The sequence below is a fragment of the Mauremys reevesii genome, linkage group 3 (genome assembly GCF_016161935.1).
Source record: "Mauremys reevesii isolate NIE-2019 linkage group 3, ASM1616193v1, whole genome shotgun sequence".
NCBI lineage: Eukaryota > Metazoa > Chordata > Testudines > Geoemydidae > Mauremys > Mauremys reevesii.
Window position 1 is genome coordinate 111,527,044 of NC_052625.1, and position 16,763 is coordinate 111,543,806.

At 41.6% G+C, this 16,763-nt stretch overlaps 1 protein-coding gene across 3 annotated transcripts in view; it reads right to left on the bottom strand.

Annotated features, from left to right (window-relative positions):
* The window catches only part of ENPP3 (ectonucleotide pyrophosphatase/phosphodiesterase 3), an 89,372-nt gene that overhangs the window by 42,836 nt on the left and 29,773 nt on the right, over positions 1–16,763 (bottom strand). For all 3 annotated transcript variants that reach the window (XM_039531875.1, XM_039531874.1, XM_039531873.1), the window contains exons 3-8: positions 12,824–12,946; positions 10,860–10,985; positions 7,553–7,613; positions 4,073–4,170; positions 1,602–1,681; positions 652–771 (exon numbers count right to left, since the gene is read on the bottom strand). In XM_039531875.1, the coding sequence (XP_039387809.1) occupies positions 652–771; positions 1,602–1,681; positions 4,073–4,139 (267 nt within the window). In that variant the 5' untranslated portion in view covers positions 4,140–4,170; positions 7,553–7,613; positions 10,860–10,985; positions 12,824–12,946. The remainder of the gene's footprint in view (positions 1–651; positions 772–1,601; positions 1,682–4,072; positions 4,171–7,552; positions 7,614–10,859; positions 10,986–12,823; positions 12,947–16,763) is intronic.

Consider the following 16,763-nt stretch of genomic DNA (forward strand, 5'->3'; position numbering starts at 1 on the left):
GTGTTGTGTTTATATTTTGAGATTACTGGTGAAAGAATATCATCAGTTTTAGGTCAGAGCTAAAGTTATCGATTTGTGATGAAATATGCAAGATTTTATACTTAATAATATATTTTGTTTATAACATGGGCAGTGAGATATCTATGATGTCCTTAACTACCCACTCCTTTGCTTTGTAAATGATGTGACAGGTAAGGACACTTGACACTTAATAACCTTAAACTGTTTTTTTGCTTGTTTTTAAACAAAACGTTTGTTTTTGTTTTTAGACTTTCAGACCTGGGGTAAGGGATTACTGCTGCAGTTTGCACAGCTAAGTTCAAAGTGCAAAATCTAGTAAAACTCTCACTCACTTAAGTGGTGCCAGCATTTTACTTCAAGTCTGAATGTGGGCCAATATAGTTTAAATTTGCACGCAATGTATCACCATAAATTTTCAGATATAGAAAATAATTCAGATGTTAAAGTTTAAACAGCTTTTCTTCCTGTGTCCAAGGCAAACTATCCATTAAAAAATCAGCAATATACACTGCAGGATATGGACTGTGGAACAAATTGATGAACCTTGATATCACACAACTTGGTATTTTATGCTTTGACATGAGCTAATCTAGAGGCTATGATAAGCACGATAGAAAGAATGACACATACTGGCTGTCCTTTCCACCAGATAGGGTCGAATTTTGCCTGCCCAGAAAGTGAGAAACTCTGGCTCAAGTTTACATCATACATGTTGTTGTCAATGATACCATGAGATTCTGGATACAAACCCTAAGAATGAAAATAAATTAAGAAAGGTGAAATATTTCTCTCATTCTTAAAGTAAAATGAAATATATACTGTGTTCCATTACAACTGAACATAGAAATTAGAGATAGAAAAGATTTATTAGGCCACATCCTTTTATCTGACAATCTGTTCTACTTCCCTATTTTCATCTCATTTTCATTTAATTGGTGAAACTACTATGACACATGAAGCCTGATGTGTCTGCAAACAGGTATGATAGATCCCAACTGGTTACATATAAGCAGCAGAAACAATTTTAATATGTGACTGAGACCAGCATCCCTATACAATCTATTCTAACAAAGAGCAGGAATAAATAATCTGTCCACAGGGCTGGACATAGACACCTCTGCTAAGGAAGGCAGCATATTTATGTAAACATATGAACTATGAGCTTTCGTGAGCTACAGCTCACTTCTTCGAATGCATAGAATGGAACATACATTGTATGTATAAATATCTCCTGTCTGTGTGTTCCATTCTATGCATCCGAAGAAGTGAGCTGTAGCTCACAAAAGCTCATGCTAAAATAAATTTGTTAGTCTTTAAGGTGCCACAAGTACTCCTGTTCTTTTTGCGGATACAGACTAACACGGCTGCTACTCTGAAACCTGTCATATGAACTATGGCCTCTTCCTCCTCTGCTGCTCTCTGCCATGCCCCTCCATGGTTCCTTATCCGATCTGTCCCTTATTGTTACTCGCATTGTAGTGTCACATCTAAAATGAGATTGTTAGCTCTTTGGGATAAGAACTTAACATTTTGCAGACTGTACAAATAATGAAGAATAAAAATAATAAGTTCTCACTTACCGTGGCAATAGTGTAGTGGTTTGGGAAGGTTTTGGTGGGGTAAGCAGCTCTCATGTACTTTGAATGCGTTCCACATGTTTCTACAACAAATCATGCTGAGTGATTATAAGATTACTTCCCAAGCAATTGTAATATTGAAAATTAGAGCTGGTCACTAAATCTTTTTAGATGACATTTTCCACCAGGTTCAGTTTCTGTGATTCATATTCCTCATATGCAAATGTTCGGACAATCTCTCTAAGGTACTTGTATAGCCCCCATTACTGTAGCACCTCACAATTTTTAATGGCACAACACTCCTGTGAGGTAAGGAAATGCTAATAGCCCCATTTTACAGATTTGGAATTGATGCAAGAACACAATGGCTAAGTGACTTGTCCAAGGTGTCACAGGCAGCCTGGCAGAGCAGGGAATTAAGCCGGCTCTCCCAAGGCCTAGACTAGTGACCTAACCACTGCACCATCCTTCCTGTCTCCTTTCAATAGTCACTTCTCTTGCTGTGCGACCATTTCCTGAAATCCAACGTCATTCTTCTGTTTAAAATGTTTCTGTCACTCAATTAGAGATCAGAAAGAATTTGGGGTTCAGTGATCCACCACATTACATAAAAAGAGAATAGTAAGATTAAACAACCCATAGGCTGAAAACTATTCATCCAAACTATTTGGCCAATGCTTATGAATAACATACAAACACAGTGGATTCATCAGGCTCAGTTTGCAAATAATTCATAGACAGTGAAAAGGGCTAAATTCATAATGAACATTACCTGTAATTAATAGTCTGAGTAACTCTATTGAAGATAATACCTAGGTTTTCTGGGCCAAACTATTATAAACAATCTATGGAGTTAGTAAAGATACAAGGATAGATCACCACAACCTCTCAAGTTTGTGATAACAGCATGAGTGGTGGCAACAAATGTTTTTTTAAGTTCTTATATTATCATCTACTGAGCACCAATGGTCCACAAAGACCTTCTGTGTAGTCTGCAGAGTTGCTGGTGTCACCATGCTAATCACTGATAAGTCTTCAAACACAAAATGAATTTATGTTCATGTTTTCCTTTCCTAAATGTACTTTCTTATGTAACCAAGCTCTATAGTTGCTGCAGAGAATGTGTGGGACCAACTGGGGAAAGGAAATGGTCTTTAAGAAGAACTGGTTTATGATATGAAAGTTAGCACACCACTGTTTTATCTTCTCTCACATATAAATAAAGGGGTCTCCCCCTTCCAGCTGCTAATGCGAGAAACAAAGTGTGTGAATGCACAAACCACTGTTAAAATTGAAAACAGATGTGTATAACTGGTGAGTGTAAACCAAAGTTCGAAATATCCTCCTGGAAGCTTGAAATTAACATTTCTTTCATTCCGGTAGGAAAGATACACTTCCCTTAAATCTGTTTCAAACAGAGCTTGACATAAACTTGAACTTTTCATGCAATGACTTATTAGCTGACTGCATTTCTTCCACTGGTTCAGCGGCAGCAAAGCATAAAACACTCATGCAAGGGTCAGGTCAGTTTGCTCATTAGTCAAAGTTATGACTCTCTTCCAGTCCTTGTTATATTTAATAGGTTAGCCACAAAACAGATACGTTTGTTTATCCAATTACACTTAGTGGCTTCCAGCAACCATGTCAAGTTTTTAAATATATAATATGAAAAGTAAATACATTATCATTCTCTCCCGTTCGGAGTCTGGTTGTTGGGGAGGTGAAGAAGATAAATGAATTGAACCATAGGGACACTAGGAGCAATGAGGCTTTGGTTCTAAAGTATTCCCATGAAAACCAAACTCAACTTATGTGCAAGTTTTGAGGGCCCACTACAGCAACATGCGGATGACCCTCTATTCCCACTAACTTCAGAGCACTGTGCATCTTTCAGGATTGTGGCTGTACTCCTTAAGTGAATCAGCATATTAAAGTTTACATTTAATAAATCTGAGTGCAGTAATTCATGATATTTTATATACATTTAAATACATAGCTGTCTATGAATAGAACAAAATTCCAGACTCAAAAAGACTGTCTCTTTGAGTGACATTTCACTGTTACACAATTCATTGCTCTTTAGTATTAGGATATAATTTAATATGACAATAAGTGATGATCTTTTGGAAATTTTATTACAATTTACAGTAATTTAATAAAATGGAGGATAGAAAATGTATTAAAACTTTCACTGGAATTTTTCAGCTTCAGACTTTATTTGAATGAATGTTTCACAATATTTATTAAAATAAAATTTGAGGCTGCAAGCCAATATTGGTGGCCACTGGTCAATAGGTCACTACAATGAACTCTAACTCTCAGGTTAATCCTGAGCAAATCACTGATGAGAGAAGTACTATAAGATATTTGTCTAGTTTACCAGGGAGTCACATGTATAAAGTGGTGGAAGAAGGAACTGAAGAAATTGCCAACAGGTTCTGTTTTTAATTGTCACTGCTTTCTTGGTAACTTACTGAGTTTTTCGATATTCGGCAGTAAAGAACTCCATGTTTGTAAATATTCTGCTCTAAAACCATCCATCGAAAAAAGGATAAGTGGTGGCAAATCAAACCTGCAAGTAAGTGGGAGTTTGTCATCAGAAAGGAGTTTTAGCCACATTCTGGAGAATGCATAGTGATGTCAATAGTGTCAACCCAGAAGCCAGGAGCAGAAGTTCCCAATACCTTTTTTTTACAAGTTTATAATCCTTTATAACAATAAATAATTATTCAAAAGGCAAGGGAATAAAAGGAAGGTTATTTACATTAGCTTTCAAAAGTGAGCTATCAAGCAGTTGCAGGGGTTCAAGAATAGGAGCACTAAGTATACTTAGAATTTAGGAAAAGTAACGTATTGGTTTTTATTTTAAAACAAACTATAAATATAAACATAGATGATGGGCCAAATTAGCTGGAAGATACTGCTTATGCCAGGGTCTGAATTTTGTCTGTGTCTCAATGTATCCTGAAATCCTCTTCCAGCGTGTCCACACAGATGGTTTGAATATTCTAACAATCACCCTTAGGGTGATCAGATAGAAAGCATGAAAAATCGGGATGGGGGTGGAGGGTAATAGGCACCAAATTAAAAAAAAGCCCCAAATATCAGGACTGTGCCTATAAAATTGGGACATCTTATCACCCTACCCTTAGGAAACTTTGCCTATCCGGCCTGCACCTTAGGGAATGAAATTTTCTTGTGAGGCCAGGAGGGTTTGTGCTCATGATTTCCTTTCTGAGAAGGTTAATAAGCAGTCCAGGTTCTTCCCACACCAAACCTTTCCACCACTTCCTCTGAGCTGGAGCACACTCTCAATATCCAAGTATCAGTATTACCAGGAGAGTTTAGCCTTTAATAACATCTATTCTGTAACATCTAATATAAAGAATCAAGGCTAAAATCCTTAGCTCTGACTGACTAAATCAAATATAGTAGGTGTGATGGTAGGATACACAAATTTAAACTGCCAGGTAGAAAAAAAATTAAATTGTTGTTATAGTAAACTCTTGCCAGGAGGAAACAGCTGTGGCAATAAATCTCTGTGGTTGGCTAGAAATTGACCATTTTTCCATCACATACAATCCCACAGGAAAAAACACATTAGTAAGTGTTAAGTAATAAACATTAGAAAACTCTGTTTTTAATAATACAGGATTGACAAAAGGTATATTTACACTACCCCCGAGCACTCTCCTGTCGACTCCTGTACTCTACCTCCATGAGAGGCACAGGTGGAGTCGATGGGGGAGCAGCAGCAAACTCACCGCAGTGAAGACACCGACTTATTCATGTAGCTGAAGTTGCGTAACTTAGATCGATTTCCCCCCAACCCCAGTGTAGACCAGGCCAAAGGTAGTACCCAGTGCTTTCAGTCCTGTAAGTCAGCCACGTTTGCTAAACATCATTATATATTTTAGTTTCCTTAGAAACATTTATACCTGGGAATGATATAGAGAATGCAGTTTTGGCTAAATTAGGGATCTGTACACATGCGACCTAACAAAAAATTGAATTAAAAATCTTTATGAAGGAACATTGTGCTCCATATATAGGCCCTCTCCACATTGAGTCAGAACTGTACTAACCACAATGCTGTTATGTACAGTTATTGCTAGCAGGGTTTTAACACCGTTACTCTGTTTAATGCTGAGAGCAATTAACTGTTTTCACTATTGGGAATGGCCTATATGCCTATTTGCTAGCATGCATCTCAATATGCATCAGCAATATTGCATATATAGAGAGAGAGAGCGAAATAGCTGCATATCTGCTTCATAATTCTTCATGATTTTCAAGGTGTTTATATGTTTCCATCCCTTTCTTTCTCCCTCTCCCTTTGCCAACTCCTCTCAACTGACCTTTCTCCCCAAAGCTACCTCAAGTAAAAATTCCTGACTATAGTAAGAAATGACATTCAGAAATCAGAATAGCCGTTGCTTTCTGCAGAGCTGCTGACAGAAAGAAATGAGCTCCAAGTAATTGCTTTAAAGCAGCACAGAGAGAGATAATGATATGTGATGGACTATGAACAATTCAGCTAAGAAAAAAATACTAGTTTTTTTTTCTGAGATGTACATATCATTAGCTGAAGTTTTATGTGGAGTTGATCTCATGTATTCTATTTCTAAAGTGTGTTGGGACAGACTGGCATGATGTTCCTAAATATAACCCTTTAATTTAAAAAAAAAAGTGTATGCTGGTTGAGCAGAAAAGCTGGCCAAGTCCAAAGTATTATACTCTCTGCCTGCGTCATCAGCTGAATTCTAGGAAACAGGATTCAAGGCCTTCCAGAAGAATCAATGTAATGTAGCACTGGTATGAGACAGATAGATTATCCCTCCCAGGGGAGTACTACATTATATTATTTAGTAGGATTGGTGTTACAGTAGCATTTAGGGACTCCAGTCATGGACAAGGACTGTGCTCTGCTAGACACTGTACAAATACATAACAAAAACTCTCCCTGCCCTGGAAAGCAGACAATCTACATAAAAGATAACAGAAAAGGAGATGGATCCAATAGACAAGGGGAACACAAGGGAACAATGAGGAACTGGTCAGCATTAGTGTATATACCTTTCTATACTTTTCTCATTGTATAGAGAAAATATACTAATATTCCATCCCTTTTCTATCAGCCACTTCCTTCTAGACTAAGAGCTTTCCATGTTAATTTATTATTAATAATTAAATATAAGTATATAAGTATATATTAAATATAAGTGAGACAGCAGGGGAGAAAAGAAAAAGGGGACTACTGCTAAGAATGTCCTCTGAAACCTGCTAAAAGCTGAAATTACTAAAAAAGAGAAAGAAGATTGTGCTGTGCATAATATATGCTGATAGCTTGGATGAAGATGTATTATCAGCATGAGTTTGGGATAACCTGTGGATAACTCCTGACTTCATCACTTGTGATTGTTGTGGCCACCCCATACTCTGGATATCACTTCCACATATTCATTGTCAGTTTGTGTGTATTTTATATATATACACAATAGTGTGGTCACTTATTAGCTTTTGTTATATGTGGGCATCTTAGCAGTTCTGACATTTTGTGTGTGTGTGTGTGTGTACACACCCCTCCCACAATATCAGAACCACCAAGATGCCCACATATAATAAATGCTATTAAGTGATAACACTGCTGTATCCCTTGCTCTGTGCTCTTCCAATTGCCTATTGATGTCACTCGCATGTTGTCTAAAGTTTACACTGTGAACTCTCCAGGACAAGAAGCAATCTTTTTCAACTGCTATAAAACAACTAATGCAATTTCAGGCACTGTATAAATAAGAATTATTTCTTATTACAGGCTTCCCAAAATTTGTGCACTTTGTTATTTCTGATTGTTATAACATTTTTCTCCATCAGAAAAGATTCAGTTACAATGTTTAAAATAAAAATGCAAAAAAAATCCATTTGCAGACTGATAAGTGAACAAATCATCCTACCCTTCTGGGCACTGAGAAGTGTTAAGTGACGGGCATGCTTCTTTCACCCAAGGCGTTTCACCTGAAAAGCACAACAGGTGTCACTGCAGCACTGTAGAAAAGTAAATATACAACACAAAGCAGTTTCCTTTCCACCTCCCTGTGATTTTCTGAAACTCTGCTTAATGCTCCTAAACATTTATCATATGTTAGAAGAACAAAAGGAGTCATGAGAGAGGCAAGAAGAACAAACCAAAGAGGAAAGGAATAATAGAGAGAACTGATGGGGCAGAAAAAGCAGTGGATTTTTTTAAAATAAGTGTTCTCCCTCCCACAGAAAAGCCCTCCCACTAAGGATCCCAAGGCAGGCAGGAACAATAACCATTTTCACAGTGACGTTCATTGTGACTTACTAAAGCCAGCAATTATACATCTAAATAAAAAGTGAAAATTAAATACAGCCACAAGAAGGGGTGAGAACAGGTTCTGGTATTATGATAACAACATTGAAATCTTTTTTTGATTGATTCCCACCTCAAAATTTCTAAGAAGTCCATTTATAGATGCAGAGTGATATAGAATCTATAGATCCTTTATACCAGGGGTGGGCAAACTATGGCTCGCGGGCCACATCTGGCCCGCAGGACTGTCCTGCCCGGTGCCTGAGCTCCCAGCCGGGGAGGCTTGTCCTCAGCCCCTCCCCTGCAGCACCTCCGCTGCATGGGGAGCGCTCTGGCCTGCTGTTCCTGCTGGCAGCACAGCGTGCGCCCACCCATCTCCCAGGCTTTCTAATAAGCCTGTCCTGCCACTTTGAGCGGCATGGTAAGAGGGCGGGGAGCGGGGCTGGGATTGGGATAAGAAGCAGAGGGTCCTGGGGGGCAGTCAGAGGACAGGGAGCGGTTAGGGGAGGGGGGTCCCCAGGGGTGGTCAGGGGACAGGGAGCAGTTGAATGGGTGGAGGTTCAGGGGGGCAGTCGGGGGCGGGGGTTGGATGGGGTAGGGACAGTCAGGGGACAGGAATGGGGGAGGTTGGATGGAGGGAGTTCCGGGGGCGGTCAAGGGTGGGGGGTCCCAGGAGGGGGCAATCAGGGGACATGGGTCAGGGGCTCTGAGGAGCGCAATCAGGGATCAGGAAGTGGGGTGGAGGGCAAGCTTTTTGGGGAGGCACAGCCTTCCCTACCCGACCCTCCATACCATTTCGCAACCCCGATGTGGCCCTCGGGCCAAAAAGTTTGCCCACCCCGGCTTTATACCCTCTGACATGATAGTCATGAAATATGGTTTGTATTGCCAATGGCATTTTTGCTATATCCATTAACAAATTTGCATACAGAACACACAAAGAAGGTCGGAGACAGGTTCTTTGGGTTGGAGTCTATATTGAATTGTTCCTATAGAAATGCTAATGTATCTATAACAACATGCCACAATGTTCTCATTAAAGCACCATGTAACTCCAGGCACCTATTTTGTGCATCGTTTGAAACAGTGATGGACTATCATTAAACTCTCAAATCCAAATTCCCGTAAACATCATTGGTTTTGGGAATCCAAACCTGAATCTGGGTCCCCATTTAATGGCTGAACCCAATATATATGAGTCAAATGAAAATCCCAGATCTGAACATCCTTATGAAAATTTCAAACCCAACAGCCATGAATTTTAGGTTGGGTGTGGGGGGAGCTTTTAAATCAGGATCCTAAATCTGTGGCTTGGATTCCTCTCTAATCTAAGAGTTTAATCAATCTTACACAATTAAAATCAGATTCTATATTTAAGTTAAATTTCTTTTTCCATATGTGTATTTTGGACTGCTGAAGATTTAAGGGAGGGAGGTGCTTTCAATTGAAATACTAACGCAGTGTCACTGTGTATTTCTGCACTGCAAGGTGCCCAGAATGCAATGGAGTTCATGACACTGCTCTAAAAGTCCACTGTAAATGCTGTCTTTGTGTGTGGGAATGAGAGCATGATATCACCCGCTAGAGGCTGACCCACAAAGTAAGGAGAACTAGTACTATTGTCTGTTAAGGAAGATCTTCTTTAGGATAAATGGCAGAGCAGGGGCACCGGAATGGGGGGGCAAGAATGCAGGGGCCATCACTTTTAAAAGGCATAGCCCTCCCACTTTTTACCTACTTTAAGGGTGAATGTCAGGCAGGGCCGCCCAGGGGAGGGGCAAGTGGGGCAATCTGCCCCAGGCCCCGCAGGGGCCCCCATGAGAGTTTTTCGGGGGCCCTGGAGCGGGGTCCTTCATTCATTCCGGGGGCCCTGGAAAACTCTCGCAGGGCCCAGGCCCCCGGAGCTTCTTCTGCTCCGAGTCGTCGGTGGCGGGAGGTCCCTGCCGCAGGTCTTCAGGGCACTTCGGCGGCAGGTCCCAGAGTGGAAGGACCCCCTGCCGCTGAATTACTGCCGAAGCGGGGGCCCCCCGCCACCGAAGACCCCAGGCCCCCTGAATCCTCTGGGCGGCCCTGATGTCAAGGGGAGAGGGCAGAGGGGAATGAGTCTGGGCGGGGCCTGGGGGGAAGAGACAGAGCAAGGGCGGGGCCTCAGGGGAAATGGGCAAAGCAGGGGACAGGGCCCTGGTTCGGGCACCGCTACCCCCCCCCCCCACACACACACACACACTCCTAAGGAGTTTCCGGCACTCCTGGGCAGAGACCCATGTTTTCAGAAATAAAGGACTAAGGGTTGAAGCCCCACTTCTCAGGTGCATATGTGATTTACTCAGTAATTCTATCTGCTATCTTCAGCTCGTGGACTCATCTTATACTCCCTAAAGAAACAGTGCTCAATATATATGGTCTACTGTCTTAAACAACGTTAAAATTAATTTTAAAATGTGCTTATAATGAAATGTTATGAAAAAGTTACATTAGGGATGGTAGTGACATGTTTTTTAGATTTCACACAGTTCAGAGCACGGACTGTGCCTTCTTTCATTTTGGGAAAGCACGTTTTGGGTGCTACTGCAATAATATCTTTCGTGTTTCTTAGGATTTAATTTTACACATACTACATTCCTCTCCAGCAATCACTTTCCTTCTCACAAACCTAAATATCAGGTGTTTCACCAGAAAGCAGCCACTCCCCAAGTATCTCAGGCACTCACAACACATTTACAGCTACAAGAAACCTAAACTTGTTCAAATAAAAGCTGTAGGTATCTTCAGTTAGGCACCAGAAGGGTTTTATCAGAGTTGCTAACAATTATGAAGCCCCATATTTTTATTTTGTATGTATTTCATGTATATTCACTTGGGTAGCTTCCTGTAAATATCCCTATAATATAGCAAATAACACTTTTAAATATTAATTTTTGGTTTACCTTTGCAAATACTTTTGTAGTCTACACAGCAGTCTTTCTTCTCCAAGCAGTCTTCAGAACAAGAACAGTGGCTTCCAGTTATCCGTGTCTCACCACAACGGAGTTTAGTGCATGTCCATATCTGAGCTGAAAAATTATTAATTGATTGTTGTGATAGAATTCACCTCTGTGTTCATGCCCTACACACTACTGTAATAATCTTTGTACAAAGTATACCTTGTAAGGTATCATTTGAAAACTCATAATTTGCTGGTCAGTATTGTCCTGGTAAAGTATGTGTGGCAACACTGTAGGTGAAGTTATAAGATTCCCCTGTATGGTGTTCTTAACACATGTTTCAAACCCCACAGCCCGGCCCAAACAGAAGTTGGCAAACAGGTCTGGCCTACACAAGGAATGTGTGCTCTACTTAATTTGCATTTAAGCAGTAAAGAGAGTCATCAACCAGGAAGGGAAGACAAAGGAAGTTGAAACAGGTGAAAAAATCAGCAGGGAACATCCTTCCATATAGACATTTTGTCCCCTGGTTCTCAGATATAAATGTTTTTCAAGAGGGGGACTGAAACTATAAAAAAGGAGAGACAAACAGCCCAAGACTCTCCTCTCTCTCTCTCTCCCACCCCATTGCATTCACTGCACCTGAAGAGACAAAGGAAGCGGTCTCTGGACTCTGTACGAGGGGTTCTTACCTAAAGAGTTTGGTGTGTAAGACTGCTGAAAGTATATGGTGCGAAACTGTGATTGAATCTAATATTGTTTATTAAGTTAGGCACCAGAAGGGTTTTATTTTTATTTTCTTGTAGCCATTTCTGACTTTTATGCCTCATTACTTATACTCATTTAAAATCTCTCTCTTTGTAGTTAATAAACTTGTTTTACTGTTTTATCTAACCCAGTGTATTCAAGCTGAAGTGGCTGGGCAATTCTATTTGGGGCAACAAGTTGTGTGTGTATTATTCCCTTTAAGGAATAATGGACTTAGCATATTTGTACTGTCCAGGACAGGGCTGGGCAGTATACAACATGCATTTCTGAGGGAAGATCTAGGGCTGGAGGTGTGTTGGGATCACCCTGCAATATAACCAAGGCTGGTAATAGCCAAGATGTGGCTGGCTGGCTGCAGCACACACACAGACATAGCTGGAAGTGCTGTCTGTGAGCAGACCAGGCTGGAGGCTGAACCAGCAAGGTATTGTAAAGTGCACTCCAGGTTACAGGGTAGGGGTGACATGGCTATCCGTTAGCCTGGATTGTACCCTGGTATGTCACAGTTGTGTTTTCGTATGAAGAAAAAAGCACAATTCAGTTCAGAGCACTGAATGTATACATCTGTGGTGAAATCAGCAGGACTGACAAGTCCATTGACACTATTGGGAGCAGATTTGAATCAATAGTCTCTGAGGGAAGAGAAAGAACAGCAAGGAAGAAATGTTGCATGATTCCCAGCAGATGGCAAACAGACCGAAGAATGAAGGAACTTGTACATGTTTACAGAACAGGACTGAGAGAGAGAGAGCAAAACAGGAGAGATGGATTCCAAGAAGCCATCAAGGGAACAGTTAGAGTGAATGGACAGAGAAAGGAACATGCAGGGAAAAGACATTAGATGTGATACAGAAGCAGAAAAGTCTGCTAGACAACTTTGTAGCCCACGGATCCAATTCATCCTGCCAACATACCATCGTGTGCTGCATATTATTCAGAACCCAGGGTACTGGGGGCATCCATTAATCCCCTCAGTTCTGAGAGGGAGGGAGCAACATGCATTCAACATACAGACAACAGCCCCAGAATTCACCACGTGCCATAACAAGACTCTCAAATACAAAAGAAGGCTGGGAGCCTTTTTTGCATCTGTACTTGTGGCAGAATAAGTAAACCTAGCACATTTCTCATTTCCCCTCCCTCCAGAAAAATTAAATAAAAAGACTAGGCTAACAAATCTCACATTTATGGGAACGTACTTGGTTCCAGGCAGGTACCCTCATAATCCCAGCAGCAGTTTTGACGCTCTTTACAGCCACCATCACACTGGCAGCCCTGCCCCTTTTTATTAAATGGCTCATTACATCTGTTTCTGCAGCTCACTGTAAAGAAAACAAAAGATGGTTTTAGCACTAAAGTTATTCCAATCCTTCAGAATACAACAATTAAATGGAACATGGCCAGGAGCCTAGAGTCAGAATGTTCTGAATAATTGCCAAAAACTATTTCCCGAATCACTTGTCAACACATTTAGTAAAATTAATAATATGAGCTTATTTCCATCAAAGTTGGGTGATGTCCACACAAAACTGTGTGTGTGTGTGTGTGTGTGTGTGTGTGTGTGTGTGTATAAATTACGATAATTATAAAAATAAAAATAATATTATGATGAATAATGACATGGGGAAAAGATGTGAAATTCAGAACAGGTAAAGAGGCCTTGTAAACAAAATTGAAAATAAAAAAATATTTAAACTATTAATTTTAAAGTTATATAAAGAGATACAGTCATATATGTTCATAAAGAACTTTGTGCCTAAACAGCTGTCTTGAATCCTCCCTTTTAAAGGTCCCTGAGGGTTTTGGCTTCAATCCTCTGAATGTGCTTAACATTATGCATTCTTCCCAAAGGCTGGGTAAATAGGTAATCCTTGCAACATGCCTTTCAGTGCAACGAATTCAGGCATTTTGGTCCAAAGGAAGAGAGGGTTCCTGTGGCAAGGTATACTACCCTTTTAAAATACAATCTGGAGCTTACAGGAAAGACATCCTGGGCACAATCAAGGAGCACCCTGCCCAGCAGGACCAGTACAACCATTTAGGCAAACTAGGCGGTGAGCTGGGGCGCGGGGAGGGCCGCCCGCAGTAACGGGGGTGGGGGCGCACAGGGGAAACGCTCCCCGCCCCAGATCACCTCCACTCTGCCTCCTCCGCTGAGCACACAGCCCCCACTCTAAGTCTCCTCCAATCAGCGCTGCAAGCCTGGGCAGGGAGGAGAATTAGAGCAGCGCCGGTGTGCTCAGCGAAGGAGGTGGAGCTGAGGTGAGCTGGGGCGGGGTTAGCTGCCACAGAGCGGGGGGGCTCCCTAGGCGGGGTTAGCAGCCGCGGTGTGGTCTCCCCAGGCGGGCTTAGCTGCCACAGAGGGGTGGGGTCCCCTGGCAGGGTAAGCTTCTGTGGGGCGGTGAGTCTCCCCAGGCAGGGTTAGCTGCCACAGTGGGGATCTCCCCAGGTGGGGTTAGCTGCTGCAGGGGGGGTCCCCAGGTGGGGTTAGCTTACGCGGGGGGGAGAGTCTCCCCAGGCGGGGTTAGCTGCCGCAGGTTGGCTTCCCAGGCGGGGTTAGCTGCCATGGAGGTGGGCTCCTCGGGCGGGGTTAGCTGCCATGGAGGCGGGTCTCCCCGGGTGGGTTAGCTGCAGCTGGGGGTAGGGCTAGCTGGCGGGGGGGGGGGGGCGCAAGGTGGAAGTTTTGCCTAGGGCTCAAAAATTCCTTGCACCGGCCCTGCTGCCCGACTCTTGGAGCTGGGCTATATAAACAGGAAAAGCAAGTTCAGCAGATGAGGGGAACCAGAAACTATGCTGGCAGCTATAAATTGCAGGCCCCGTTTCCCCACCCACACACCTCTGCCCCACCCCGCAGGCACCTGGATGCTAGCCTGACCTGGGCGCTAGAGATTTTGTTTCCTGACTCTGAGTTTGTTTGCTCTGAGGCACGGGCCTTGTGAACTTCCTTAAACTGCTCCTCCCCTGACCTGATGCCTAAGGGAAAGGGGAAAAGCTTGACTGTCACCTAGAACAATAAGAGAATTAGGAACACTACTGGCAGGATCTGTTTGGAGGTCTTCTTAAAGGGGATTCTTTCTTTTAAATTAGTTTGACCTTCTCCTTTCTCAGATTCTATCCAGTTCTAAAGTTAAGTTTGGAGGTTTGAGTGCCTCCAGTCACCAAAGCTATGGCAATAACACACAGGGAGAGAGTTCTCTCACACTGTGAAGCCCCAACCCATTTAGGGCTTTATAAGTCAAACCCAACTTCATCTGGAACCGAAAAGGTAGCCAATAAAAAGCATATGCCTGCAAATGTATTGTAGATACATATCAAAGCACTTGTACTTCAAACTATCGTATTTGCACCAGAAATGTACTAGGTAGACCTGCAACTAGCCAGATTTACAATTCCACCACATTTGCAAAAATGCAGGTGCACATTTTGCATATGTACACTTCTCTGTTCTCTATCACTGACAATTTGTCAAGTGTTTTCTAGCTGAGTTCTAGTCTGTTACAAGAGGGTTTGGGCTGCTGCTGATTTTAATTAATGTATTGACATGCACCCAACATGAAAAGGTAATCCTACCTTGTTTTCCTACACTAATAATCCATTGAATGTCTGACCTTGTCTTTGGGACTTTCAACCATCCTAAGTCGTGAAGAAGGGTGGAATGGACCTAACTGAATTTAAGTTATTTTGAATTTAACATGCTGAGTCTCAGGGTATGTCTACACTGCACAGTTAATCTCGGTTTTTCTGGTTTTAGCCGAACCCCCCTACCATCCACATAGAAAAATCTCTGGCCCAGGTTTGGAGATGCTTTAAGCCCAGCTTGTTTACCCAGCTGATGGGTGTCGGTTAGAGCCCAGGTTGGGTTCTATTCTAACTTGGGATGGCACCTGCCCAGTGTGCAATGAGATGCCGGCAAAATCACCTAAGTGTTAACAGTCCTCCACTGCCCTTCCCACAATTCTCTCTGAAGGACAAACAAGCTCTCCCACAATTGACTGAGAAAGATTCCTAGAGTTTCTCACTACAAAGAACCATGACATATGCCCCCAGACACACACGGACAAGTGCAGAAACAGTTAGGACATAGTAATGCAAATATGGCTTTGCTGTGGTGGTGCTCACACCCAGGCTAGACTAACCTGAATGCCAGTCACCCAGGTTACCTGTGCAGTGTAGATATAGCCTAACTCAGGAGCAGTGTAATCCTTTCTTTCTATTTGAAATGCAAGCTTTCATACTCCTAAGAATATTAAATTCCTTCTTATTATTTCTTTAGAGAATATATAATAGAAAAATAGAATATTCAGGTGCAGAGGTCTAATTATATTTTTCAAAAACTTGAGATATTGCAGAATTATTATGGGCGCTATCATGAAATTTACTTTTAATACTTAAGTTTATCCAATAGGATCAAAGCCTTTATCACAAGATTTAATATCTCTGATTTTGTACTGCAACTGCTCGCTATTGTGTTACTATTTCATAAGCTAGGCCAGTCATAATGAAAGTAGTAAGAGTAAAAGGGCTTGATTCACAATTGCCCTGCAGCTTGCAGTCAAATACACCAGGGCAAAGTGGTTATAAAAGATTGTATTCTGATCTGCTAACATTTTACACCACTTTACATCAATTTTGTACAGGCATAATTGATTCCACAGGGTGGAAAGCAATGGAGAATCAGGCTCTACACGTCAATAAATGTTACATGGCAAGTTGACAATACATCATACTATTTGGTTAAGAGTCACTGAAGAGTTCATCATCATAGTTACAAAGAATATCACAAGATGCCAGAAGAAGGAAACAAGCAAGAAAAATAATAAGTGGGGAAGAGTAGAGAAACAAGTTTAACACATTAACATAGGTACCGAAAGAATGAGGAAAAAAACCATTTCATCATCATTTTGTGGCTGCACAGATAGAATTGTTTTAAACAAAGCTATCCAATTGTTGACATTGCACTGAACTGGTTGGGACATTTTTGACAAAATAAAATTTCATCAAAGTAAGTTGTTTTGTCAAAGCCAAAATGTTTTATGGAGTCATATCGGTTTCAGCAAAGTTTTTGTTTGAAAGTGCCTTTTTTGGGTCAAGAATTCTCTGGTCTCTTCTGACAAGAGAGAGACCTAATTGAAAAGCTCA